Here is a 26979-nt window from a genome sequence, read left to right on the forward strand (position 1 = left end):
ATTCTTTTTTTTTTTTTTTTGGACAGGGTTTCACTCTGTCACCCAGGCTGGAGTGCAGTGGTGTGATCACAGCTCACTGCCACCTCAACCTCCCAGGCCCAAACAATCCTTCCATCTCAACCTCCTGTGTAGGTGGGACCACAGGCACATGCCACAATGCCTGGACAAATTTTCTATTTTTTGCAGAGACACAGTCTAGCTGTGTTTCCCAGGCTGCTCTCGAACTCCTAGGCTCAAGTGACCCTCACGCCTCGGCCTCCCAAAGTGCTGGGGTTACAGGCATGAACCACCATGCCCAGCCTAATATTCTTACCAGTAAGAATTCTATACTAGTTTGGTTAATATTCTTAATAGTAAAGATATATTTGAAAATATCTGCAATAAACATTGACTTATAAAACTATAGCAAATTTTATTTTTTTTAATTTTTATTTTTTGAGAACCCAAAGTTTTTAATGCATTAGAAAATATAGGTAAGTGTAAAGAAAGAAGTAATTTCTCACAATCTTACCACCAATGGCAACCAATATTAACATTTTCCATGTATATAAAATACATGATATTTATTTTCAAAATGGTAACAAGTTGTATATTTTCTTTCATAATTTCTATTTTTAAAATTATACTTTAAGTTCTAGGGTACCTGTGCACAAGTGCAGGTTTGTTACCTATGTATACATGTGCCATGTTGGTGTGCTGCATCCATTAACTCGTCATTTACATTAGGTATATCTCCTAATGCTATCCCTCCCCACTCCCCCAACCCCACGATAGGCCCCAGTGTGCGATGTTCCCCTTCCTGTGTCCAACTGTTCTCGTTCAATTCCCACCTATGAGTGAGAACATGTGGTGGTTGGTTTTTTTGTCCTTGCGATAGTTTGCTGAGAATGATGGATTCCAGCTTCATCCATGTCCCTACAAAGGACATGAACTCATCCTTTCTATGGTTGCATAGTATTCCATGGTGTATATGTGCCACATTTTCTTAATCCAGTCTGTCATTGACGGACACTTGGGTTGGTTCCAAGTCTTTGCTATTGTGAATAGTGCCGCAATAAACATACGTGTGCATGTGTCTTTATAGCAGCATGATTTATAATCCTTTGGGTATATACCCAGTAATGGGATGGCTGGGTCAAATGGTATTTCTAGTTCTAGATCCTTGAGGAATCGCCACACTGTCTTCTACAATGGTTGAACTAGTTTACAGTCCCACCAACAGTGTAAAAGTGTTCCTATTTCTCCACATCCTCTTCAGCACCTATTGTTTCCTGACTTTTTAATGATCGCCATTCTAACTGGTGTGAGATGGTATCTCATTGTGGTTTTGATTTGCATTTCTCTGATGGCCAGTGATGATGAGCATTTTTTTCATGTGTCTGTTGGCTATAGCAAATTTTAAAAGAACCGAGTAGAATTCTAGAAATAAAAAATATAATGACCTAATTAAAACCTGATGGATGATTTGACAATGGACTAGACATAGCTGAAGAGAGAAATGATAAACTGGAAGGTAAGTCGGATAATAATTACCCTTGATCATGTAATTAGTATGTTCACCTAAGTGTTGTGAAGTATCAAAATGTCTGCAACTTACCTTCGCATAGTTCAGTAGAACATGTCTCTCTATCAATATAATGCATATATAAACATGTTTAGCAACAGAGGGAGATAAGGTGAACATGGCAAAATGTTAACAATTGGTGAATCTATGTAAAGGGCATATATTCAGTGTACAACTGTATACTCTTGGTTTCCAAAAACAACAAGCTATTATTTAATTCTACCTGGGTGATGGCTTCTTCTCAGTTTCCTTCATTGGCTCTCCAACTTTTTCTTAATCTCTTTGTTATAATGGCCTAGGGCTCAGGCCTTCGACTTCTCTCCATGATCAAGCTTAGTCCGTTGGGCATTTCATTTCTTCTCATAGTTTTAAATAACCACCAAATCCTAACTGCCTGCCTCTGTTCCAATGTAGACTCCCTCGCAAACTCGGCTTTCACATCCAGGTGCCTACTTGGCTATCTAACAGATAATTGACATTAACGCATCCAAAATTGAATGTCTCTAAATTTTCTCTACCTACAGCCTTCCTCACCTCAGTTGATGGCAATGTCTTCTGAATTTCAGTTGCTTGGTCCAATACTTTGAATTTGTTATTGACTCTTCTTTCTCTTATAAATATTTTGTCCAAACCATTAGTGAATCCCTGAACTAATAACTTCTCACTCACCCTCACTATGCCCTCCCTGCTTTGAGCCATCATCAGTTCTCATCTGGATACCTGCAACAGCCTGCTAAGTGGTTTACCTGCCTCACCTCATGTTCTTGTACCAGTTCTCCTGCCAAAGCAAGAGCAATCATTTAGAATCAAAGTTGCCAGGTGCAGTGGCTCTCGCCTGTAATCCTAGCACTTTGGGAGGTCAAGGCGGGTGGATCATGAGGTCAAGGGATTGAGACCATCCTGTCCAACATGGTGAAACCCTGTCTCTACTAAAAATACAGAAATTAGCTGGGCATGGTGGCGGGCACCTGTAATGCAGCTACTCAGGAGGCTGAGGCAGGAGAATCGCTTGAACTCGGGAGGTGGAGGCTGCAGTGAGCCAAGATTGCGCCACTGCACTCCAGCCTGGGTGAGAAAGCAAGACTGTGTCTCAAAAAAAAAAAAAAAAAAGGAATCAAAGGTCACGTATCATTTTATATCCTAAACTCTATCCTAATTTTTATTTTCACAGAGTAGAAGCCAAAATCTCAAACAATGTTTGTTTTTTTTTTTTGAGATGGATTCTCACTCTGTTGCCCAGTGGCTGGAGGGTGGTGGCGCGATCTCGGCTCACTGCAACCTCCGCCTCCTGAGTTCAAGCAATTCTCTGCCTCAGCCTCCCGAGTAGCTGGGATTACAGGTGCCCGCCACCATGCCGGCTAATTTTTTTTTTTTTTTGTATTTTTAGTAGAGTTGGGATTTCACCATCTTGCCCAGGCAGGTCTTGAACTCCTGACCTCGTGATCCACCTGCCTTGGCCTCCCCAAGTGCTGGGATTACAGATGTGAGCCACCACGCCCAGTCTCTAACAGTGGTTTTTAAGAACCTATGTCATCTGTCATCTTTGCTCCATGACCTTGATCTCTGTCTACTCTCCCCTTTGCTCACTTCACTCCAGCCACACCAGCCTTCTTGCCATTCTTCAACCACGCCAAATTCCTCCAGCTTTAAAATCCTTTCACTGACAATTCCTTTATCTCCTAATCCAGTCTGCATGACGAAAACCAGTTTCAATTTGTCTGGGAGCAGGACCCTGGCATTAGTATATTTTTAAAATGTTTCGTATGTCTTCAAAATAATCAGGATTATTTTAGCCTTGAGTTGGTAATTGTTGAAACTGAGTGGTGGGCACATGGAGCCCATTACACTATTCTCTCAGACAAATATCAAACAACAACAGCAAAAAAGTTTCTGTGGTGATTCCTGTGTGCAGCAGGGTTGGGAATCACTGGCCTGTAATCCCCAAATTGGATTGTTTTGCCCATAAAGAACTGAGACATTTCTATTTGAAAGGCTGTCTTAATGAATTAAAAAGATACAAATAAGATGAAAAATATCAAATTTATTTTCTAAAATAGAATAAAAGGATGGATTTGAATTCACTTTGCAATATACATGGACAGTAAAAACATTTGCCCCATGTCCTGCTTGTTTCCATTTAACTCCCAACACTAGCCTCTGGAAGAAAGAAAACATTTCTGGCCCTTGGTTTGCAGAACCTAAAACTTGCAAAAGAACGTGTGAAATGTATAACCCAAGCTCGATCCTCCTAGGTCACCTCAGAGGCTTGTTAACAAGCTCCATACAGTTGAAAGGTAAAGAGCTTCTTTCTGCCTCCTTATCCAAAAGCTCTTGAATAGTCATTTGCAGTTTGAGGTCCTACCACAATTTTCACTAATACTTAACCCATTTGAGGTACAGAGCATCAAAGAATGAAATTCTCTTCTGTTTCAAATGAACTAATATCCAAATCTGAAATTATCAAAGGTGACATCTTTCCCTTTTAAAAAATAAACCACCCAAATGAAATTATTAGTTTGAAAGATACTTGTTAATAAACCTGAGAAGGAAAAATTAAACCATCCCCTTTTTTTTTTGCCATAGTAATATGAATTTATACAATATTAAGTCTTGGGGAAGTGGAACCACACGAGTTCTATCAAAAATAGACATTGTGATGATTAGATCTGATCCGAGCTCCCCTCAGAAGACTGGGGGGCCTGTGAGGACTGGCTTATTTGTGAACTATTCAGACTCATGCTCATCAGGTGGTTATTGATGACATTAAGTTCTTGGATCACTGTGCTCAGATCTTCATGTAATCTAGCGATTGCACATTTTACCTCCCTTAAAAGAACACTAATGGAATTCTCTGCTTCAGGTTCCCTGGGGAAGTCTTTGGTTGACTGAAAACCAGAGCAGGACAGAGGGATGAACTGGTCTACATTTTGGGTGGAAAACTCTCCCCAGTGCCTACTAGAAATATGACTTACATTCTTTTTAGCAGAGTCAGAGTTATTTGGAAGAATTCCCAGTAGATTGAGGCTATCATTTTCCTCTGCATCAGAAGACACTGGGCCCCTAGAAGCAAAGGAGTGATGCAGCTTGGTTGTCTTATCTTCCTCTTTAAAGGAGGTAGAAGACAACTGTTGATGGGACAAAGTCCAGAAGGAAGGTCCAGCCAGAATCGGGGATAAGAGATGAGCTGACTTCTCTGGAGAGGCTAAATCAGGAGATGACATGGATAAAGGAGAAAAGGAAGATGCTCCCTCAGAGGCAGTTGAAACTAAAATGTGTAAATGAGAGAAAAAGATTTATGCAACATACAAATGAGAGTAATAGCTAAAATAATTTTATAATGTAAAAGCCTATCTGGAAGGGCTCAACATAAATAAACTGCTTAGAATTTTAAATGTTAACTATTCATAATAAGCTTAAAAAAACCCAAAGCAGGAAACTAAGAAACTCTACAGATGTATTATATATCAATAATACCATGGAAATGAAACTAAAATAGAATTATCAATATTCATCTTGACTCATCTTGACTCAAACCCTGCCCAACATATTTTTACACTAAACTTAATCAGAGAGAGCAGAAAAGTATTAAACCCCATTCTACTGACTGCCAGCATTTTAAGTTGGTATTTAAAGTAGAAAGTGTGAGAAACCTGTAACAGATTCCTTCAACTTTTTTATTTTTTTCCCGTAGAGATTATTATGGCAAAATGAACTACCAACTACAAGTACCCAAAAGTTAGTGAAATAAATATTTTTCTCTCTATAGTGAAATATAATCAAGACTGAAGTTCAGCATATCTGAGATCTAGAACACTTTAGCACATGTATATAATCATTTTTTTCTCACCAAGAAACTATAAGTGAAGTAAAAAGCATTCTAAGCCTTTTTTTTTTTCCATAAAATTACAGATTTGGGAAAGTTTTTACTTCCCTTTAGGCAAAATCACATTAAATCTCCCACACTTCATTCTAAATCATTATTTCCCAAACTTTTCTGAGAAACAGTGTGTTCCTTCAGATGTTAGAAGATGTGTTGTAAAAACAGGCTTCATAGTCAATACAACTGGGCAATTGTATACTGTGCTTCCCAAAAGGAGATTAACAATGTCCATCAGTGCATTTAAAGTTCTGAGAAATCTTCAGTAATTTATTTGTTTTGTAAGCTTTCTTAAACATGGAACTTTCTTCTCTTCCTGGAATGTCTATTTACATTCACTTATGATATGTGATACAAATTGGTGGAATCCAGTTCTAAACTCTTTGCAATGAACTCTGAACCTGCTACTTAAAAAAAGTTTCACTGTAAGTCACAGAAGAGGGAAATTGATGCTTACTAATGAGAACACATGGCTTATTTTTCTACATTATTTTATTTTGCTTTACATATTCAGGTCCCTTCTAAACTAAATTGGACCTCCTGTAAAAACTATGGCCAGGACAGGCAGCTTCTATTTTTTGTTTCAAAGCTATCCATGGCCTATCTCCAGTTCTCAGGAAAAATTCCAATCACAAAACTTTTTTGGGGATGAAATATATTCTCAGCTGATGCAGCAGCAGGGACATGAAAAGGAAAGCAGGAACTTCATCAGCACATGGTCAAGAAAAGCCAAGAACAGTTAGGAATCTAGGTCAGGCTAATCGAGACAGTCTATCTTTGGATTAAAAAGGTGGAAAGATGGTAGTGGGCATGTTAACGATGACAGCCATGAGAAGTAAATGTTTGGAGAACCTGCATGTCTGCAAATGTCTATACTCTACTTTTAGGCTTAATGATAGTTTGGCTAGATAAAGAATTCTAGGTCAGAAATTCTTCTTTCAGAATTTTGAAGGCCACATTTCACTGTTTTCTTGTTTCTAGTATTGCTGTTCAGGGGTTGGAGCCATTCGAATTCTTACTCATTGCATGTAACCTGCTTTATCTCTGAAGTATTACAGAATTTCCTCTTTGTTTCAGAGGGTTTGGAAGCTTCCCGGTGATGTGCCCTGAAGTGAGACTATTTTCATTCACTGAGGTCAATTCAATCAGGCAACCTATTTCCTTCAGCTCCAGAAAATTATTCTAAATGATTTAATCACTTACTTTCTCCTCTGTGTTTTCTCTGTTGTCTCTTTCAGAACCTCCTCTTGTCAGATGTTAGATCTCTTGGACTAGTCTTCTAATTTTCTTACTTTTCTTTCCCATTTTCCCTACCTCCGTCTTTTTGCTTTACTTCCATGTAGATTTTATCAACTTTAGTTTCCAATCCTCATTGATTTCTTATATTTCTGCTATTATAGTTTTAAATTTCCAAGAGCTCTTTTTTTTTTTTTTGGTTTTCAGAAATTCTTTTTGTAATGCCTTGTTCTTGTTTCATATACTGTATTCTCTTATTTCTTTCAGGATAATAATAAGCTTTTGAAAAAGTTTTCCTTTCCCTTCATAGTGTATGTTTCCTCAAAATTATTTTTCTTTGTTTTTGTTTCAGTGTTTTATATTAGAAGTTTTTTTTCAGATGTTTGGTACTCCTTGCTGTCTGCTTATGTTTAAGGATTAAAAGTTGAAAGGAACTTTGAGTGTGTGCATGACACTTGTCAACTTTGAGCTTCAGTGACTAGTCATTTGTTGGGGAACCACTAATGTCATTATCTTTAGTTCTTTCCTCTAGGCCAGTGAGGCTCTAGGAGAAAAGTTGTCCTGTCTCCTACCTAGAGGGTAAAGGTCTAGTTACCAGGGTGCTGGGAGGCCAGCAGGGGGAGGGGGCTGCAGCATTCAGCATTTGGTTTACATATCATCACATAATCCTGTGGTTTTGGTGACAGTGCCCACACTTGTAACTCTACCTAGCATCTCTCATTTCAGAGACCTTCCATCTGCCCTCTCAAACAAATCTTCAGGCTCTGCCACAGGTTGCAGAGGTAGGTGGGTATTCATGGTAATTGTTCACCTAAGGACTTAACTACTTTTCAAATGCCTGGTTTGTTTGTTTGTTTGTTTTTTCTTTTTTTAGAGACAGGACCTTGCTCTGTCACCCAGACTGGAGTGCAGTGGTACAGTCGTGACTCACTGCAGCCTCAACCTGGGCTCAAGCGACCCTCCCGCCTCAGCCTTCCTAGTAGCTGAGACTACAGGTGTGGGCCACCAATGCCTGGCTCTTTTCTTTAATTTTTTGTAGAGAAGGGGTCTTGCTACATTAGCCAGGCTGGTCTCAAACTCCTGGCCTCAAGTGATCCTCACTCCTCAGCCTCCCAAAGCTGGGACTACCTCTGTGAGCCACTGTGCCTGGCCCCCTCAAATAGTTGTTTTTAAATTCTCTTGGTTTAGCACCAGATGGAGTAGGTTTTATAACCCCGTTTTAAATATGAGGCAAAGGAATCTGAAAGAGGCTAAAAATCTTTCCCAAGACCACAAGGCTAGAAAAGGTCAAAGATGGGATTCAAATTCAAGTTTCTCTGATGTCATAGAATATGATCTTAATCACAATTCTATACTTCCACACAATTCTATTACATTAGAATTATTTTTACTGTATTATAAAATTATGTTAAATTTTGAGTATAAAATTTAGAAGGCAGGTAACCAGGACAGTGAGGAGACTTGACATCTTATCTATAAGAAATGGTTGATGGATATACTAATCTTTACCCAAAAAGAGATAGTAGAAGGATGAGAGGCTATATCTAATTATTTTAAGACAATCAGAAAACCTTAATAATAATACCTTCCATTACTCATAGTTTGCAGGAGCTAGAACTGGGATCAATAGGTAGAACTTACAGAAAACAGATTTTAGCCCAATTAATAAAAAAAAAAAACTTTCTCATTGTCATGGTTCTTCACACATGAAAATAATAATGGTGAGTGATGCTCAGAGCTCATGCACAGCGAATAACCATTTGGTAGGGATATTTGAGGCAAGATCGGTGCATCACTTTACAGAACTTATCTATTCTTGATGAGATTCTAGGACTCAACTGGGCGCGGTGGCTCACACCTGTAATCCCAGCACTTTGGGAGGTCGAGGTGGGAGGATAGCTTGGGCCCAGGAATTTGAGAACAGCCTGAGCAACATGGCGAAAACCCTTCTCTACAAAAAGTACCAAAATTAGTTGGGCATGTTGGCGTGTACCTGTGGTCCCACCTACTTGGGAGACTAAAGTGGGAGGATCACCTAAGCCTGACAGTTGGAGACTGCAGTAAGCTGTGGTCATGCCAGGGCACTCCAACCTGGGCAAAAGGGTGAGACCCTGTCTCCAAAAAAAAAAAAAAAAAAAAAAAGATTCTAGGACTTAAAACATATCTGTTAAAGTACTAAGAAAAGATTCTAGAAATAGAATTTGAGCTCCCTCTAGTCAGAAAGAATAACTTAATAAGAAACATTTTAAGTAGGCCAAGAGGGAAATAATATTTGAGTCAAATATTACTATCATGTTATTTATTTATTTATTTATTTATTTATTTATTTATTTATATTTATTTATTTTTGAGACAGAGTCTTGCTCTGTTGCCCAGGCTTGAGTGCAGTGGCACAATCTCAGCTCACTGCAAGCTCCGCCTCCTGGGTTCCCGCCATACTTCTGCCTCAGCCTCCCAAGCAGCTGGGATTACAGACACCCGCCACCACGCCTGGCTAATTTTTATTTTGTATTTTTTGTAGAGACGGGGTTTCACCGAGTTAGCCAGGATGGTCTCGATCTCCTGACCTCGTGATCTGACCGTCTCAGCCTCCCAAAGTTCTGGGATTACAGGCGTGAGCCACTGCACCTGGCCCCCATGTTATCTTATATATTTAAAGATATGCAGTTAGGTTAGTCACACGTATATGCTGTGACTAAAAACCTGGTATTTAACTTGATGCTGGTGGTTCTCAAAATGTGACTGCAGTAGCATCACCTGGGAATTTGTCAGTAATGAATTTCTTGGGTCCCAGATCTACTAAATCAGAAACTGGGGGGTTGGGCCCAGATAACTAAGTTGTAACAAGCTGCCAGGTGTTTCTGAGGCATGCTGAAGTCTGGGACCCACTGCTTTCTACTATTTAGCCACCTTTCTTTTGCCTTATGACTACAACTGCTGATGAAATCGCTTATCATTGTTTACAGGTTTTCAGTTTTGAGTCATAGGCTACATGATGCTTTTGCTTATAAAAAGCCACTTCGTCTATAATTGCCGCATACCAATTTACTTTTGTTTCCAAACACTCCACAGCTGTACACACACTTCAAGCTGCTCTTCAGGGTGCATCCTCACTGCCCATTTAGTTCTCCTGCCCAGGCTCACTACAGAAGTTATTTGGGTCTCCTGTTAACATTCACACAGTCTACTCAGCAGAACCGAAATAAGCTACAATAAATTGCTGTATTTTAAAATCTCATTGTGTGATATATGCACACCAATTAATGTTGGGCTTGCTTGAAGATAGCACTGATAAAATTATTGCAAATGCTGATGTGTTAACTTTAACTTATTATACTCATAAATAATATTGGACCAGTTAATCGTGATATTAAAACTTTCTATTTTAAAAGCATTTAGAAATGTGCTGCAAAAATAAATTTCTAGAAATAATTAAAAACTCTTATGAGCTAGAGATATAAATCTTTCTGTAAGCAGAAGGTCTTTGGTCAACTAAACACTTTAAATAGTTCGCTGTAAAACAGAGAAGTTTTTGTCATTCTCCAATTCACCTCTTTCAGTCTCCCTAGCTGATATACAATGTCTGTCAAGTTAACTACATACAAATTAAAATATTCTGATTTTGTTTCATGGTTAAAAATGTAACACTGAATGGTCCTGTTCTCGGGACCAGTGATAGGTTGGCTGGGAACAGGAGGAGGCAACCATGCCTCCTAGGGAGTTACCCTGGCTGAGCAAGGGGTTCTGGGGCTGGGCACTAGGTTGATCTCACACCGCTCAGTGAGGTCATTGTTACTGACTGTGGCCTGCAATCCAAGGTGTGCGAGCAGACACCAGGTCGATGTGTGTGTAGTCCTGGACCAGGATCAGTGCCTCTTCAATGGAGGATTCTGAGACAGGATTCATAATGCCCTCCACTTGCCATTCTGGTAGTTGCCAGAAGGCCAGCTTCAGAGAATGGTACCAAGAAACTGATAATGCTTCCTTGAATTGGCTTCTGTATTTGCTTCATCAGTGTCTCTCATTGTCAATATTCTGGCATTCCTATAGATCAGGTTTTGCTGATTTGGGAAAATAAAGACTATGGATCAACTAGAAATACTGTTCACATTATTGGGAAAATGCTTCTGTTAGAACCTTGTTGAAGGCACAATTTTGAGTTGATCCAGTTCTTGAACTCTGTAGACTCTGATAATTCTGGATCTATTGTTTCATCTTTTGGTGATATTTTGTGTGTGGCAAATGTTGAGGAAGCCAGTTTTCTCAGATTTCAAAATAGTATATGGAAAAATGAAGAGAAAATGGAACGTGTCCATCCTTTGCAACTAGTTTGGGATCCACTGTCATCTGCTCTAAAACATAACAAACCAGTGAAAAATGATCTGCTTGTAAATGAAGCTGCAATTAAAAAAAAAATAGGTGCCCTTGAAGATGAGCTAACTTTTCTTCACTCTCAGATTGCTGCAATTGTGGAAATGCAGGAACTGAAAAATTTCTAGTTCCTTTGGCTTGAATGATGGGCCCATTAGTTTGGGACAAATGCCATCATCAGGGGTTGTTCAGCTGAGTGGGGAGTCGCACATATATATTTGTTCTTTACTACATTTATACTCTGTTCTTTTGTAGAGTGTATAATGAGCCTTAACATAATAAAAATCAGTTTCCAAGTTCAATGCTTTCTTCTCCTCCTCCACTACCACTTCCTCCTCAGTTTTCTTCTCTCTAGCTTCCATGTTTTCTTCCCATACAACTAGGATCTAATAATATTTGTGACTCAGATAATCCAGCTACTGAAATGAACAAACAGCACCCAGGTGCTAGTATAGTCATCATTCAAAAAGCCACAGAAATAAAGATGTTCTAAACATGTTGGATGTTCTAGAGGACATAAATAAAGTGAAGCTCTGTGCAACTGAACAGTCACCTGGTGGCAGACCCATTCATAAGAGGAAGAGAAAGAATTCATATAGGGATCCGGTGTCTTTAACGTCTCATGCACTTAAGCAGAAATTTGCATTTCAACAGATGATTCATTTGAGAAAGAAAATAGATCTTAGGAGCCTTCTCCATTTTCTTGTCCAGAAACTTCAACATTTGGACATCACATTTCTCAGTCAGAAGGACAGTGAACTAAGGAAGAACTGATAAGCACAAAGGCTGTTGACCAAGGTATCAGCAACAAAAGCTGATACACTTGGGAGAGACCACAGAAATATGTCAGCCTGTCTTCCACTACACTTCAAAGGATCTTCTCTTCTGTTAAACGAAGTTAAACAAAGTCTATACGTACTGCAATATATTAGTGGAGAGGTCTGAAAAGCCTTGATTCCTTTTAAGAAGACTTGTCCCTCTTTTTGGAAGATCCAGCAATTAACTGGCTACTGATGATAATTAGATGTACGGATATTTTTTTCTTGCATGTTAATATCATTGAAAGATGAATACATACTTTGGATAATTTTTCTAAGCAATTTTGACTTCCTAAGAAGTCATAGGATTAAAAGTCTTTGAATCTTTTAAAAATTGGTACTGATCTGCTTTACTTGGCTTCCAGCAATTTGGAGATTTTCAAAGAGGATAACATTAAACTTTTTTCATTAAGATAGTCATAGTTTGAATCACTTAGGTTGAGTCTTCTAAAACTTCTTGCTGAGATAATAAATTATTTGTAGAAACTGATTTTGACTGTTAAATGTTAAAAGTAGAAGTATTTAAAGAATCTTGACAAGTTTTGTCCATATTGCTATGAAATGTGAATGCCTGCCATTTTTGTTTTCTTTGTTCTTTACTACATTTATACTCTGTTCTTTTGTAGAGTGTATAATAAATGAGCCTTAAAAAATAAAAATGTAACATTTTACACAAATGTTTGTAACAGAATTATTTGTAATAGCAAAAAGTGTATCTATTTCTGTCTCTCTATAGAAGAGAGAAAGCTTTATTTCTCTCTCTTCTATAGAGATCTATCTCTCTTCTATATATATAGAGAAATAAATATACTTTTTGGTATACTATATACTATACACTATACTTTTTGGTATACAATATACTATATTTTTCTATCTATATAGCTATATCTATATTTATATGTGTATATATATATTTCGTTACAATGGAATTAGCCATAAAAAGCAATGAAGTACTGATATATGTTACAACATGGATGAATCTTGAAAATATTAGGCTAAGTGAAATAAGCCAGACACAAAAGGCCACATATTGCATGATTTCATTTATATGAAATGTTTAGAACAGGCAAATACATAGAGACAACAAGATCTGTGGTTGATGGGAATTAGAGGGAAGAAAGAATGGGGAGTGACTGCTAATGAGGGTAGGACTTTTAGCAGGTGATGAAAGTGTTTCTGAATTAGTGGTGATGATTTCACAACTCTGAGAATATACTAAAAGCTACTAAATCATACATTTTAAAAGGATGCATTTTATGGCATATTAATTAGATTTCAATTTTTTAAAAAGTGTAACATTTGGAAATTTAATGTCATTATAAATATGCTACATAAAATAATAGATTTAGGAAACCTCTTAATTGCTTATGCTAAATTTTTATTGGGAAAATTGGATTAAAGATGAATTTTCTCACTTACCTATAAAGTATAAGTTTTGAAAATCAAATAGGTGTGGTTTTTTTTGCCTGTGAAACAGGAGGCAGGAGATGTATACTACAAGAGTTGCTGGGGCTGCCTCCCTGCAGGGATGATGAAGGCTGCCTTCAACTCTACTCTGCACAGTGCTTCTAAGTCAGCCTGACCAGTAACTCAGGCTTTGCCAAGACACTCTGCAGAACTGTTTTCTACCATTTTCTTCAATTTCTGGCTCTGAAGCCTTTTACAGACAAAAAGGAAAAGTGCATGGTTAATGGGTCTTGTGTGTGTGTGTCTGTGTGTCAAGTTTGATTTCTTTCACTATCAAAGGTGGAATGAAAAACAGGTATCTAGAAAAACTACTAGTGAAGACCATGGTTTAAAAAAAAAAAAAAGCCAATTGGATAGGAAAAAAGGATGAAGGCAGTGACAATGCCTACCACTATCCAATATGAGAAAGTGTGTGTTTTTTTTTTTCTCCAAAAAAATTAGAAAGCCAAGACCAGTGTAGTTGAACACACTTACTATAACTGTGGCTTATGAGAATATAATCAAGGCTGTCTGCCACCATTTCTAGCTTCTAAGAATCTACTAACTTCCTCCCCGCTTTTTTGTGTACATGATCAAGTATCTAGCAACTTGAAAGAATAGTTTGAGCTACAGATAAATAACTTAAAATTTAAACTGAGGGGGAGAAATGAGCTGTTCCAAGAACAGAGTTATTTAGTATCAAGATCAAATGAGATTGCCGCAGCAAATACATACCTCTCATTTGGTACAAATATTAAGGTGTATTAGGCGGCTGCCTTCACTTTCCTGATAGTTGAGATCCACTAAAATATGAGCATGCAAGAATTTTTAAATTTTCCTAACTCATTATCTCCAAAGAGGTTATAATGCCAGACCTGGACCCTTCACATAAACAAATACTTCTTAAAACAAAACTGGAACACAGACACTATCTTTATTTTCCATCACCCTGAGTGACGCCGTCCGTGGAGACTAGTCATCCATCCTGGCCTCACTGTTTCTTGAATTCCTCACCACAATGACCTTCAGCCATTCCTCTGAGTAGTCCTTAGAACATGTCATCACTCAGGACTGCCCTCCTCTGAAACCTGTTTTCCAAAATTACTTTTCTTCTTGCTTACTTCCAGCTCTCCCATTCTTTTTAACATATTGGTACTTTGGTTTCACTAAGAGAATAGATGCAAAGAAAATCTTCTTATTTTCTCCTACTCTATCAATGCCTGCCTGGCTTTGCCTCCTCTCTTAACCAGTCTAGATCCCCATTCTCCATCTCTTCAACCACTTTCTTACCACTCCCTTGCTGCCATGTATTCTGCCTTACCTGCTAACTTGTAATCCAGGGGTCAGCAAACCATTTTTGCAAAGGACCAGAGAGCAAATATTTTGAGCTTTGTGGGACATATAGTCTCTGTGGCAACTATTCAACTCTGCCTGTTGCAATGCAGCACAAAAACAGCAAATTAGCATGGTTGTATTCTAATAAAACTTTATTTACCAAACCGGCAGTGAGCCAGATTTGGCCCAGAGGCTGTAGCTTGCCACCCACTGCCCTAATTCTATTTTGATTTAAATATCCACCATTTTCATTCCTGTGCCCAGGCTGCTCAGTTCCACTGGAGTAAACCACAGGCCTCTGCACACTAGGGTGGCACCAATCACGCTCACCCAGTATCTTACCAGCTCCTTCTTCCATTCTCTACAGTGTCTGTTTTAAACCTAAGCATTCTCTTCATGGTCCCTATACCACTCTACATCCCTCAGGCTTGGCAGGTGACCTCTGATGAGAAGAAACTGAGGCCATTACTCACAGAGTATGGCACACAAAGGCTCAATACATCTTATTTATTAAAAATAACAGGCAGAGAGGCCGGGCGTGGTGGCTCAAGCCTGTAATCCCAGCACTTTGGGAGGCCGAGACGGGCGGATCACGAGGTCAGAAGATCGAGACCATCCTGGCTAACATGGTGAAACCCCGTCTCTACTAAAATATACAAAAAACTAGCCGGGCGAGGTGGCGGGCCCCTGTAGTCCCAGCTACTCGGGAGGCTGAGGCAGGATAATGGCGTGAACCCGGGAGGCGGAGCTTGCAGTGAGCTGAGATCCGGCCACTGCACTCCAGCCTGGGCGACAGAGCCAGACTCCGTCTCAAAAAAAAAAAAAAAAAAAAAAAAAAGGGGCAGTGACAACAAACCCTTCCCTCACATCCGACACATCCTTTCTCCTCCTTCCTTACAGGCCCTCCAGATGGGGTGAGTCTGTCTTTCTGGATTCTGGACTCTAGTTCACCTCTCTCAGATGGTGATCCACCTAAGGCTCCTGGCTATCTCCCTCTACCTTACCCTCTGTTGTCTAACACCTCTCACCTGGTTTCCTCCAACGGCCTTTGAAGTGTTCCTCACCTCCAGTTTCACCAGCCAGATCAGCATTTCGCATGCCTAAAACAAGGTCATTAGCCTAGCTTAAGACTTTTAGGGACCAGCACTGCCTTCAAATTAAAGTCCAGATTTCTCAACCTGGCACACAAAGCTCCTATCATCTGTCTGGCTTAATTTTCCTGTGTTTTCCTCTACCGTTTCTTCATGCGCACTTTCCACTTCTGCTTTACTAAGCTGCCTTTGGTTCACTTATAAAATATTGAACACTGACTATGTGCAAAGCTACTGTGTTTGCTGCTGGGGATGCAATAACAAACAGGGCAGGCATGGTCTCTTCTCTCATGAAGATGACATTTCAGTTGGGAAGAAATATTAATACATTAAATAACTTAGTACATATGCAGTCAACTAGAATGACAGTGTGATGAGGATGATTATAGGGTACTAAGATAGCATACAGTTAGGGGGATTTGAAATACCCTAGGAGGTCAGGAAATCTTAAAGAAGTGATAATTTGAGCTGACCTCTGAAGGATGAGTAGCAACGAACTAGGGGAAGGGGTGGGCCGGGAGTGTTCTGGTCAGAGGGAACAACCATGGTGAAGCAAGATGGTTTATCTGACAAATTGAGAAGATACCGGGCTGGTTAGAGACGCGGAAGCTAGGCTTCCCAGGGCTTTGCGAACACGCTGGTCAGTCCACTACTTAAGTCGGGGAGTACCAGTGATCAAACCACTCCAGCTGCTTGATGGAGAACTGGAGCTCCCCAGAATCTCTTTGCTTGGTTACAACTCTGTATCGTTCCCTTGCTTGGAATGCCCTTTCTGGAAGGATAGGAATTTACTTGTTCCTGAGCATAAAATGAGAAACTCATTTTATGAGTTGTACTTTTGGAAACAACTAGAGAGGATTTTGAGGGTTAGGACGGGACTGAGGTTCTACAGTTCTAAAGGTGGAATTAAAAATATGTACACTTGAATAATAATAGCAAATTTTATATTATACTTATCACCAGGTCCCACTCCACACACTTTGCATTTGTAAATTTATTAAATCCCCACAGTATCTCAATGCGGTAGTTCCATCATTGTCTTTGTTCTATAGATGAAGATACTGACCAGCAAGAGGTCAGGTGTCTAGCCTGAGGCTGCACATTTAGTGGTTGGGCTGGGATTATGATCCCAGGCAGTCTCACTCCAAAGCCTGTGCTATCAGCAACTATGCTATTCATCCAAGTAGGAGCCTAGGTTGAATTTATGGTGAGGTTTAAAGGGACATTTGATTTATTCTCCAATCTCCCTCTAGGACTGGGAGCTTTGCCATCCTCTCCTATCAGGCTCATGCTGCCTCTTCTGAGGAACTAGGCAACTTTCAAATTGTGGCCCTCAGTCATGGAGCCAAGCCATGTTCTGACCAATTCTGAAATAATTTGGCCTTAATTTATCAATAGAGAAATACCATATTTCACCCTATTAAGAATTTGTCAAATGTTGTTAAACCTATCAATGTCACACACACACACACACACACACACACACACACACACACACACACACACACATTTTTAAAGACAGAGTCTCGCTCCGTCGTCCAGAATGGAGTGTAGTGGAGTGATTGGGCTCACTGCAACCTCTGCCTCCCAGGTTCAAGGGATTCTCCTGCCTTAGCCTCCTGAGTAGCTGGGATTGCAGGTGTGTCACCATGCCTGGCTAATTTTTGTATTTTTAGTAGATACAAGCTTTCACCATGTTGGCCAGGCTGGTCTTGAACTCCTGACCTCAAGTGATACTCCTGCCTTGGCCTCCCAAAGTGCTGAGATTACAGGTGTGAGCCATGGTGCCTGGTCACACACACGTATATTTTTACAAATCAATGTTAAAATGTTATAATTAAGAATTTAATAAGCAATTACATAAGCAAGTTAAGTACAATAGCAATGATTGGAGGAAAATATTATTCTATTATTCAACCAATCACCTTACCTGATGTTCAAGAAATTTCAGAGGGTCAATATTCCAACATTTATAAAAGCTTCAAAGTATTGATAAAAACGATATAAAAATATATGTACTATAGAGACAATATCACACTATTTTGATTACTATAGCTTTAGGATAAGAATTGAAATTAGGTAGTAGGAGTCCTCCAACTTTGTTCTTTTGCTTTCAGAATTGTTTTGGCTACTCTAGATACTTTGTATTTCCATTTAAATGTAAGATTCAGCTTGTCAATTTCTACCAAAAACAAAAAACAAACAAACAAAACAAAACAAAACAAAACAAAAAAACCTTCTGGGACTACATTGAATCTGCAGAGCTATTTGGAGAAAAATTACATCTTAACAATACTGAATCTTCCAATCCATGAACACTGTGTATCTTCTCAATTTATTTAGGTCTTTAATTGCTCTCAGAAATGTTTCATAGTTTTCACTGCAGAGGTCTTACATGTCTTTTGTTTTTTTTTAAAAAAATGCTACTGTAAATGATACTGTTTTAATTTCTAATTATTTAATTATTTATTATTCTTATTGTTGTTTGTTTTTTGAGATAGGGTCTCACTCTGTTGCACAGGCTGGAGTGTAGTGGTGCAATCATAGCTCACCGCAGCTTTGAACTCCTGGGCTCAAGCAATCCTCCCACCTCAGCCTCCCAAGGAGCTGGGACCACAGGGTGTGCACCACCATGCCAGGCTAAATAAATAAAAAAAATAAAAATTTTTCGGCCAGGTGCAGTGGCCCACACTTGCAATCTCAACACTTTGGGAGGCTGAGGCAGGTGGATCACTTGAGGTCAGGAGTTCAAGACCAGCCTGGTCAACATGGCAAAACCCCATCTCTACTAAAAATACAAAAATTAGCTGGGCATGGTGGCGTGCGCCTGTAATCCCAGCTACTCAGGAGGCTGAGGCAGGAGAATCATTTGAACCCAGGAGGTAGAGGTTGCAGTGAGCCAAGATCACCCCACTGCACTCCAGCTTGGATGACAAAGCGAAACTCCATCTCAAAAAAAAAAATAAAAAATTTAAAAATAGGGACAGGGTCTCTCTATGCTGATGATATGGTTTGACTCTGTGTCCCCACCCAAATCTCATCTTGAATTGTAATACCCACGCGTCAAGGGAGGGAGGTGATTGGGTCATGGGGTGGTTTCCCCTGCTGTTCTCATGACAGTGAGTGAATTCGCACGAGATCTGATGGTTTCATAAGTGTTTGGCAGTTCCTCCTTCATACCTCTCTCCTACCACCTTGTGAAAAAGGTGCCTGCTTCTCCTTCCACCGTGATTCTAAGTTTCCTGAGGCCTCCCCAGCCATGAGGAACTGTGAGTCAACTAAACTTCTTTCCTTTATAAACTACCTAGTCTTGGTTATTTATAGCAGTGTGAAAACAGACTAATACAGTTGTCCAGGTTGGGACAATACATTTTTTTATGCTAACTTTGTATCCTGAAATCTTGCTAAACTCGCCTAGTAGGTCTAGTAGCCTGTTTGATAAACTCTTTGAGATCTTCCACACAGATAATTATATCATCTTCGAATAAAAACATTTAATTTCTTCCTTTCCAATACCTATTCCTTTTATCTCTTTTTCTGGCCTAACTGCACTGCCTAGGACCTCTAATACAATGTTGAATAAAAGCAGTGGCAGCAGCCATCCTTTCTTTGTTGCTGATTGAGTGGTAAAGCATTCAGTCTTTCATCATTAATTATGTCAGCAGTACATATTAGGGCTTTTTAAAAAACATTTATTTATTATTTATTTTGGAGATGGGGGTTTTGCTCTGTTGCCCAGGCTGGGGTACAGTGGGGCAATCATAGCTCGCTGCAGTCTCAAACTCTTGGGCTCTAGTGACCTTCCTACCTCAGCCTCCTGAAAAGCTGAGATTACATGTGCATGCCACCATGTCTGGCTAATGTTTTAATTTTTTTGTGGAGACAGGGTCTTGCTATGTTGACCAGTCTGATCTTAAACTCCTGGCCTCAACTGATCCTCCTGCCTTGGCTTCCCAAAGTGCTGGGATTACAGGTGTGAGCCACCACATCTGGCCTAAAATGTCTACCCTTTAAAAATATATACCCTTTATCAGCTTGAAGGAAGTTCCCTCTTATTCATAGTTTGCTTAAATTCTTTAAAGATTGTAAATGAGTGTCTAATTTTGCCAAATGCTTTTCTGTGTGAATCAAGATAATTTTGTCATTTCCATCTTATTCTGTTAATATGGTAGTTTACAGTTACATATTTTCAAATGTCAAACCAACCTTATAATTCTAGGAAAAATTCCACTTGGTCATGATGTGTTATTCTTTTTCTATGTTGCTGGATTTGATTTGCTAATATTTTATTAAGGATTAAGGATTTCTATATTTGTATAAATTTTTGAGGAATATTGGTCTATAATTTATTTTTCTTGTAATATCTTTGTCAGATTTTGGCATTAGATTATGCTAGCTTCATAAAATGAGTTGGGTAGTCCTTCCTCTTCTACTTTCTGAAAAAATTGGCATATGATTATCATTACTTCTTTCTTAGAATTCACTAGTAAGACTATAGGGAACTGAGGTTTGCTCTGTGATGTGTTTTTGATAATATGTGTGTGTGTGTGTGTGTGTGTGTGTCTGTATCTATACATCTTTTTTCCCCAGCTTATTTGACAAACACAAAGGTCTTCTCAGGTCAGTTTTAGCCAGCTGTCTTATCCATTTCAACTAAGGCATCAAATCTATTGCCATAACATTGTTCATAATACTCTCTCATAATCTTTTGGTATCTATAGGTTTTTTAGTTATATACTATCTTTAATTCTTAGAATTGGTAATTTGTAATTATCTTTTTTTAATCAGTCTTAATAGGGGTTTATGAATTTTAACCTTTTTAAAGCGTCACCTTTAATCTGTTTTTATTTCATTTATTCCTATATTTGTTGTTTACTTCCTTTTACTGACTTTAGGCTTAATTTGTTCCTTTTTTCCGAGCATCTTAAGTTAGAACCTTCTAACACTGATTTTTAAGGCATTCTTCCTTTCTTATATAAGCACTTCAAGCTATAATTTTCCCTCTAGCAATTTCCTACTAGTTTTGATGCATCTCACATTTTTTTGATTTTCATTATCATTGTTTGAAATATTTTCTCGTTTCTCTTCAGATTTCTTCTTTGACTCATAGATTATTTAGAAGCATATTGCTAAATTTCCAAATATTTGGGGTTCTTTTATGTATTTCATTGTTATCAATTTCTAATTTAATTCTACTATGGCCAGAGACCATACTTTTTAAGATTTCAGTCTTTTGAAATTTATTGTTACTTTTTGTTTTCATACCACACTTTATTTCAAAATACTTTGTGTTTTTAATGATGCAGTACGTGTTCTTTCTTGGTGAATGTTCCTTTTACACTTGAAAAAGAATGTTAAAAAAAAGAAAAATAATGTATTCTGCAGTGGTTGGATGTCGTGATTTAGAGATTTCAAGTAAGTTAAGGTTTTTGAATAGTTATTCATACTTTCTACATACTTATGGATTTTTATGCCTAGCTCTATCAATTGCTGAGAATAATAAAATCTCAAATTAAAACTGCGGATTTGTGTAATTTCTCCCTGTGCCATATTGGTGTGCTGCACCCATTAACTAGTCATTTACATTAGGTATATCTCCTAATGCTATCCCTCCCCCTTTCCCGCACCCCACGACAGGCCCCGGTGTGTGATGTTCCCCTTCCTGTGTCCAAGTGTTCTCGTTCAATTCCCACCTATGAGTGAGAACATGCTGTGTTTGGTTTTCTGTTCTTGTGATAGTTTGCTGAGAATGATGATTTCCAGCTGCATTCATGTCCCTACAAAGGACATGAACTCATCCTTTTTTATGGTTGCATAGTATTCCATGGTGTATATGTGCCACATTTTCTTAATCCAGTCTGTCACTGATGGACATTTGGGTTGGTTCCAAGTCTTTGCTATTGTGAATAGTGCCGCAATAAACATACGTGTGCATGTGTCTTTTAAGCAGCATGATTTATAATCCTTTGGGTATATACCCAGTAATGGGATGGCTGGGTCAAATGGTATTTCTAGTTCTAGATCCTTGAGGAATCGCCACACTGTCTTCTACAATGGTTGAACTAGTTTACAGTCCCACCAACAGTGTAAAAGTGTTCCCATTTCTCCACATCCTCTTCAGCACCTATTGTTTCCTGACTTTTTAATGATTGCCATTTAACTGGTGTGAGATAGTATCTCATTGTGGTTTTGATTTGCATTTCTCTGATGGTGAGTGATGATGAGCATTTTTTCATGTGTCTCTTGGCTGCATAAATGTCTTCTTTTGAGAAGTGTCTGTTCATATCCTTCGCCCACTTTTTCATGGGGTTGTTTGTTTTTTTCTTGTAAATTTGTTTGAGTTCTTTGTAGGTTCTGGATATTAGCCCTTCGTCAGATGAGTAGATTGCAAAAATTTTCTCCCATTCTGTAGGTTGCCTGTTCACTCTGATGGTAGCTTCTTTTGCTGTGCAGAAGCTCTTTAGTTTAATTAGATCCCATTTGTCAATTATGACTTTTGTTGCCATTGCTTCTGGTGTTTTAGATATGAAGTCTTTTGCCCACGCCTATGTCCTGAATGGTTTTGCCTAGGTTTTCTTCTAGGGTTTTTATGGTTTTAGGTCTAATATTTAAGTCTCTAATCCATCTTGAATTAATTTTTGTATAAGGTGTAAGGAAAGGATCCAGTTTCAACTTTCTACATATGGCTAGCCAGTTTTCCCAGTACCATTTATTAAATAGGGAATCCTTTCCCCATTTCTTGTTTTTGTCAGGTTTGTCAAAGTTCAGATGGTTGTGGATGTGCGGTATTATTTCTGAAGGCTCTGTTCTGTTCCATTGGTCTATATCTCTGTTTTGGTACCAGTACCATGCTATTTTGGTTACTGTAGCCTTGTAGTATAGTTTGAAGTCAGGTAGCATGATGCCTCCAGCTTTGTTCTTTTGACTTAGGATTGTCTTGGCAATGTGGGCTCTTTTTTGCTTCCATATGAACTTTAAAGTAGTTTTTTTCCAATTCCGTGAAGCAAGTCATTGGTAGCTTAATGGGGATGGCATTGGATCTATAAATTACCTTGGGCAGTATGGCCATTTTCACGATATTGATTCTTCTTATCCATGAGCATGGAATGTTCTTCCATTTGTTTGTGTCCTCTTTTATTTCACTGAGCAGTGGTTTGTAGTTCTCCTTGAAGAGGTCCTTCACATCCGTTGTAAATTAGATTCCTAGGTATTTTATTCTCTTTGAAGCAATTGTGAATGGGCGTTCACTCATGATTTGGCTCTCTGTCTGTTATTGGTATATAAGAATGTTTGTGATTTTTGCACATTGATTTTGTATCCTGAGACTTTGCTGAAGTTGCTTATCAGCTTAAGGAGATTTTGGACTGAGACGATGGGGTTTTCTAAACATACACTCATGTCATCTGCAAACAGGGACGATTTGACTTCCTCTTTTCCTAATTGAATACCCTTTATTTCTTTCTCCTGCCTGATTGCCCTGGCCAGAACTTCCGACACTATGTTGAATAGGAGTGTTGAGAGAGGGCATCCCTGTCTTGTGCCAGTTTTCAAAGGGAGTGCTTCCAGTTTTTGCCCATTCAGTATGATATTGGCTGTGGGTTTGTCATAAATAGCTCTTATCATTTTGAGATATGTTCCATCAATACCGAATTTATTGAGAGTTTTTAGCATGAAGGGCTGTTGAATTTTGTCAAAGGCCTTTTCTGCATCTATTGAGATAATCATGTGGTTTTTGTCTTTGGTTCTGTTTATATGCTGGATTATGTTTATTGATTTGCATATGTTGAACCAGCCTTGCGTCCCAGGGATGAAGCCCACTTGATCATGGTAGATAAGCTTTTTGATGTGCTGCTGGATTCGGTTTGCCAGTACTTTATTGAGGATTTTTGCATCGATGTTCATCAGGGATATTGATCTAAAATTCTCTTTTTTTGTTGTGTCTCTGCCAGGCTTTGGTATTAGGAGGATGTTGGCCTCATAAAATGAGTTAGGGAGGATTCCCTCTTTTTCTATTGATTGGAATGGTTTCAGAAGGAATGGTACCAGCTCCTCCTTGTACCTCTGGTAGAATTTGGCTGTGAATCCGTCTGGTCCTGGACTTTTGTGGGTTGGTAGGCTATTAATTATTGCCTCAATTTCAGAGCCTGTTATTGGTCTATTCATGGATTCAACTTCTTCCTGGGTTAGTTTTGGGAGAGTGTATGTGTCCAGGAATTTATCCATTTCTTCTAGGTTTTCTAGTTTATTTGTGTAGAGGTGTTTATAGTATTCTTTGATGGTAGTTTGTATTTCTGTGGGGTCAGTGGTGATATCCCCTTTATTATTTTTTATTGCATCTATTTGATTCTTCTCTCTTTTCTTCTTGATTAGTCTTGCTAGTGGTCTATCAATTTTGTTGATCTTTTAAAAAAACCAGCTCTTGGATTCACTGATTTTTTTGAAGGGTTTTTTTTTTGCGTCTCTATCTCCTTCAGTTCTGCTCTGATCTTAGTTATTTCTTGCCTTCTGCTAGCTTTTGAATGTGTTTGCTCTTGCTTCTCTAGTTCTTTTAATTGTGATGTTAGCGTGTCAATTTTAGATCTTTCCTGCTTTCTCTTGTAGGCATTTAGTGCTATAAATTTCCCTCTACACACTGCTTTAAATGTGTCCCAGAGATTCTGGTATGTTGTATCTTTGTTCTCATTGGTTTCAAAGAACATTTTTATTTCTGCCTTCATTTCGTTATGTACCCAGTAGTCATTCAGGAGCAGGTTGTTCAGTTTCCATGTAGTTGAGTGGTTTTGAGTTTCTTAATCCTGAGTTCTAGTTTGATTGCACTGTGGTCTGAGAGACAGTTTGTTATAATTTCTGTTCTTTTACATTTGCTGAGGAGTGCTTTACTTCCAACTATGTGGTCAATTTTGGGATAAGTGCAATGTGGTGCTGAGAAAAATGTATATTCTGTTGATTTGGGGTGGAGAATTCTGTAGATGTCTACTAGGTCCGCTTGGTGCAGAGCTGAGTTCAATTCCTGGACATCCTTGTTAACTTTCTGTCTAATGTTGACAGTGGGGTGTTAAAGTCTCCCATTATTATTGTGTGGGAGTCTAAGTCTCTTTGTAAGTCTCTAAGGACTTGCTTTATGAATCTGGGTGTTCCAGTGTTGAATGCATATATATTTAGGATAGTTAGCTTTTGTTGTTGAATTGATCCCTTTACCATTATGTAATCACCTGGTCTCTTTTGATCTTTGTTGGTTTAAAGTCTGTTTTATCAGAGACTAGGGTTGCAACCCCTGTCTTTTTTTGTTTTCCATTTACTTTGTAGATCTTCCTCCATCCCTTTATTTTGAGCCTATGTGCATATGCACTTTTAGTTGCTATATATCCCTAATGTATTGCCTATATATCAATATGAAATGTCCTTATTTAGTAATAATCCTTGGTTGAAGTCAATTTTGTCTGGTATTAATATAGCCATTCCCACTTTATTATGCTGCTTGCATAGTACATATTTTTATTTGTTTTACTTTCAATCAATTTATGTCTTTGTATTTAAAGCACTTCCCTCATAGATGGCATATAGTTGAGTCTTGCTTTTCTATCCAATCTAAAGTCTCTTCCTTTTAATTGGAAAGTTTATTCCACTTCTATTTAATGTAATTATTGAAATGCTTGGATTTAGGTCTTCTATTTTGCTCTCTGCCTTCTATTTGTCTGTTTTTGTCCCTCCTTTCTTCTTTTGTGTTGCTCGAATATATTTTTACTATTCCATATTAATTCCTCAATAGGACTTTGGCTATACCACTTTCCTTTTTACAAGTGTAAATATGCATGCTTAACTTATGAGTTATTCATAGTTAATATTGTACTATTTCATATAAAATATAGAAATCTTTCAATGGTATAATTCCATGAACTTTTCATTCTTGGTGCTATGTTGCAATATATATCTACATATGTTTTAAACCCCAAAATACAGTATTATAAGTTTTGCTTGAGTTACATGTACTTTTTAATTAGAAGAAAAAGCATGCATAGTATTTTATATTTATGCACATATTTATCATTTCCAGTGCTCATTATTCTTTTCTGTAGATTCAGGTAACTAGCATAATTTCTCATTAGGCTGAAAATATTTCTTCAGTGTTTCTGATGATCAGTTTTTATTCACTTGAATCAAGTGTTTCTGATGATCAGTTTTTATTCACTTGAATCAAGTCCTGTTTTCATTTTCATTTTTTTTGGTTCTGCTAGATATAGAATTCTGGGTTAATAGCTTTTGTCATTTAACACTTACAAGATAACTTTTCATTGTCTCCTGGTATACACTGCTTATGATGAAAAATCAGGTGTCATTCATATTCTTGGTCCTCTGCATGTAATATGATAATTTTTCTTCCTGCTTTCAAGATTTTATCTCTGGAATCCAGCTGTCCAACTATAATGTGTCTAGACATAGTGGTATTTTTCTTTAATTCTGTTTGAAATTCATTGAGCATTTTGGATCTGAAAGTTTATTTCTTTCACACATTTGGAGAGGTTTGAGCATTATCTCTTCAAATAATTTTTTCTGACCCTATGTCTTTTCCTCACCTTTTGGAACTCCAATTACATCAATGTCAGACTGCTTGACACTGTTTCACAAGACTGAGTCTCTCTGTTTCTTTTTCTTTAATCTTTTTCTTTCCATTTTTCAGATCAGATTATTTCTATTGATCTATTTTCAAATTCATTTGCTCTTTCTTTCATTTTTAATCTTCTGCTAAGCCCTTCCAGTAAAATTTTCATTTCAAGTATTTATCTTTCAGCTCCAGAACTTTCATTTAATTCCTTTTTACAGTTATTTGCCTGCTGAGATGCCCCTTTCTATTCATTCACTGTGAGTACTTTAAGTTCTTAAATGGATTTATAATAGCTGCTTTTAGAATTTGTCTGCTAATTGCAACACCTGGGTCATCGAAGGGTCAGTTTCTACTGACTCTTAATATCTTCATTATGACTCATACTTTCCGATTTCTTCAAATGCCTAGTGATTTTTAAAATTTTACACTGGACATCTGGATGATACATTGCAAAGTGTCTGGATTTTGTGATACTCCTCTAAAGAGCACTGATTTTTGTTCTGGTTGGAAGATAACTTGCCTGGCCTCTTCAGACTGTCAGCCCTCCAGTAAGCAGAAGCTGAAGTCTCATCTCAGTTCTTTTGGCTTCCAGTAGGATTTTTCTTTTCTGGTCAGACTCACTGGGGTTCCCCTTTATG

General features: G+C 38.2%; 1 protein-coding gene and 1 pseudogene across 3 annotated transcripts in view; one reads left to right on the forward strand and one right to left on the reverse strand.

Annotated features, from left to right (window-relative positions):
• Positions 1-3590: 3590 nt before the first annotated feature.
• LOC105464410 (ENTH domain containing 1) overlaps positions 3591-26979 on the reverse strand; it is a 149021-nt gene continuing 125632 nt past the window's right edge. Inside the window, exon 7 of one of the 3 annotated variants that reach the window (XM_011712283.3) lies at positions 3591-4829. In XM_011712283.3, the coding sequence (XP_011710585.2) occupies positions 4225-4829 (605 nt within the window). In that variant the 3' untranslated portion in view covers positions 3591-4224. The remainder of the gene's footprint in view (positions 4830-26979) is intronic. The other 2 variants (XM_011712284.2, XM_011712286.2) reach the window with 2 other exon arrangements.
• LOC105464408 (mitochondrial fission regulator 2-like) lies at positions 10784-11976 on the forward strand (annotated as a pseudogene).

Source organism: Macaca nemestrina, chromosome 15 (genome assembly GCF_043159975.1).
Source record: "Macaca nemestrina isolate mMacNem1 chromosome 15, mMacNem.hap1, whole genome shotgun sequence".
Lineage (NCBI taxonomy): Eukaryota > Metazoa > Chordata > Mammalia > Primates > Cercopithecidae > Macaca > Macaca nemestrina.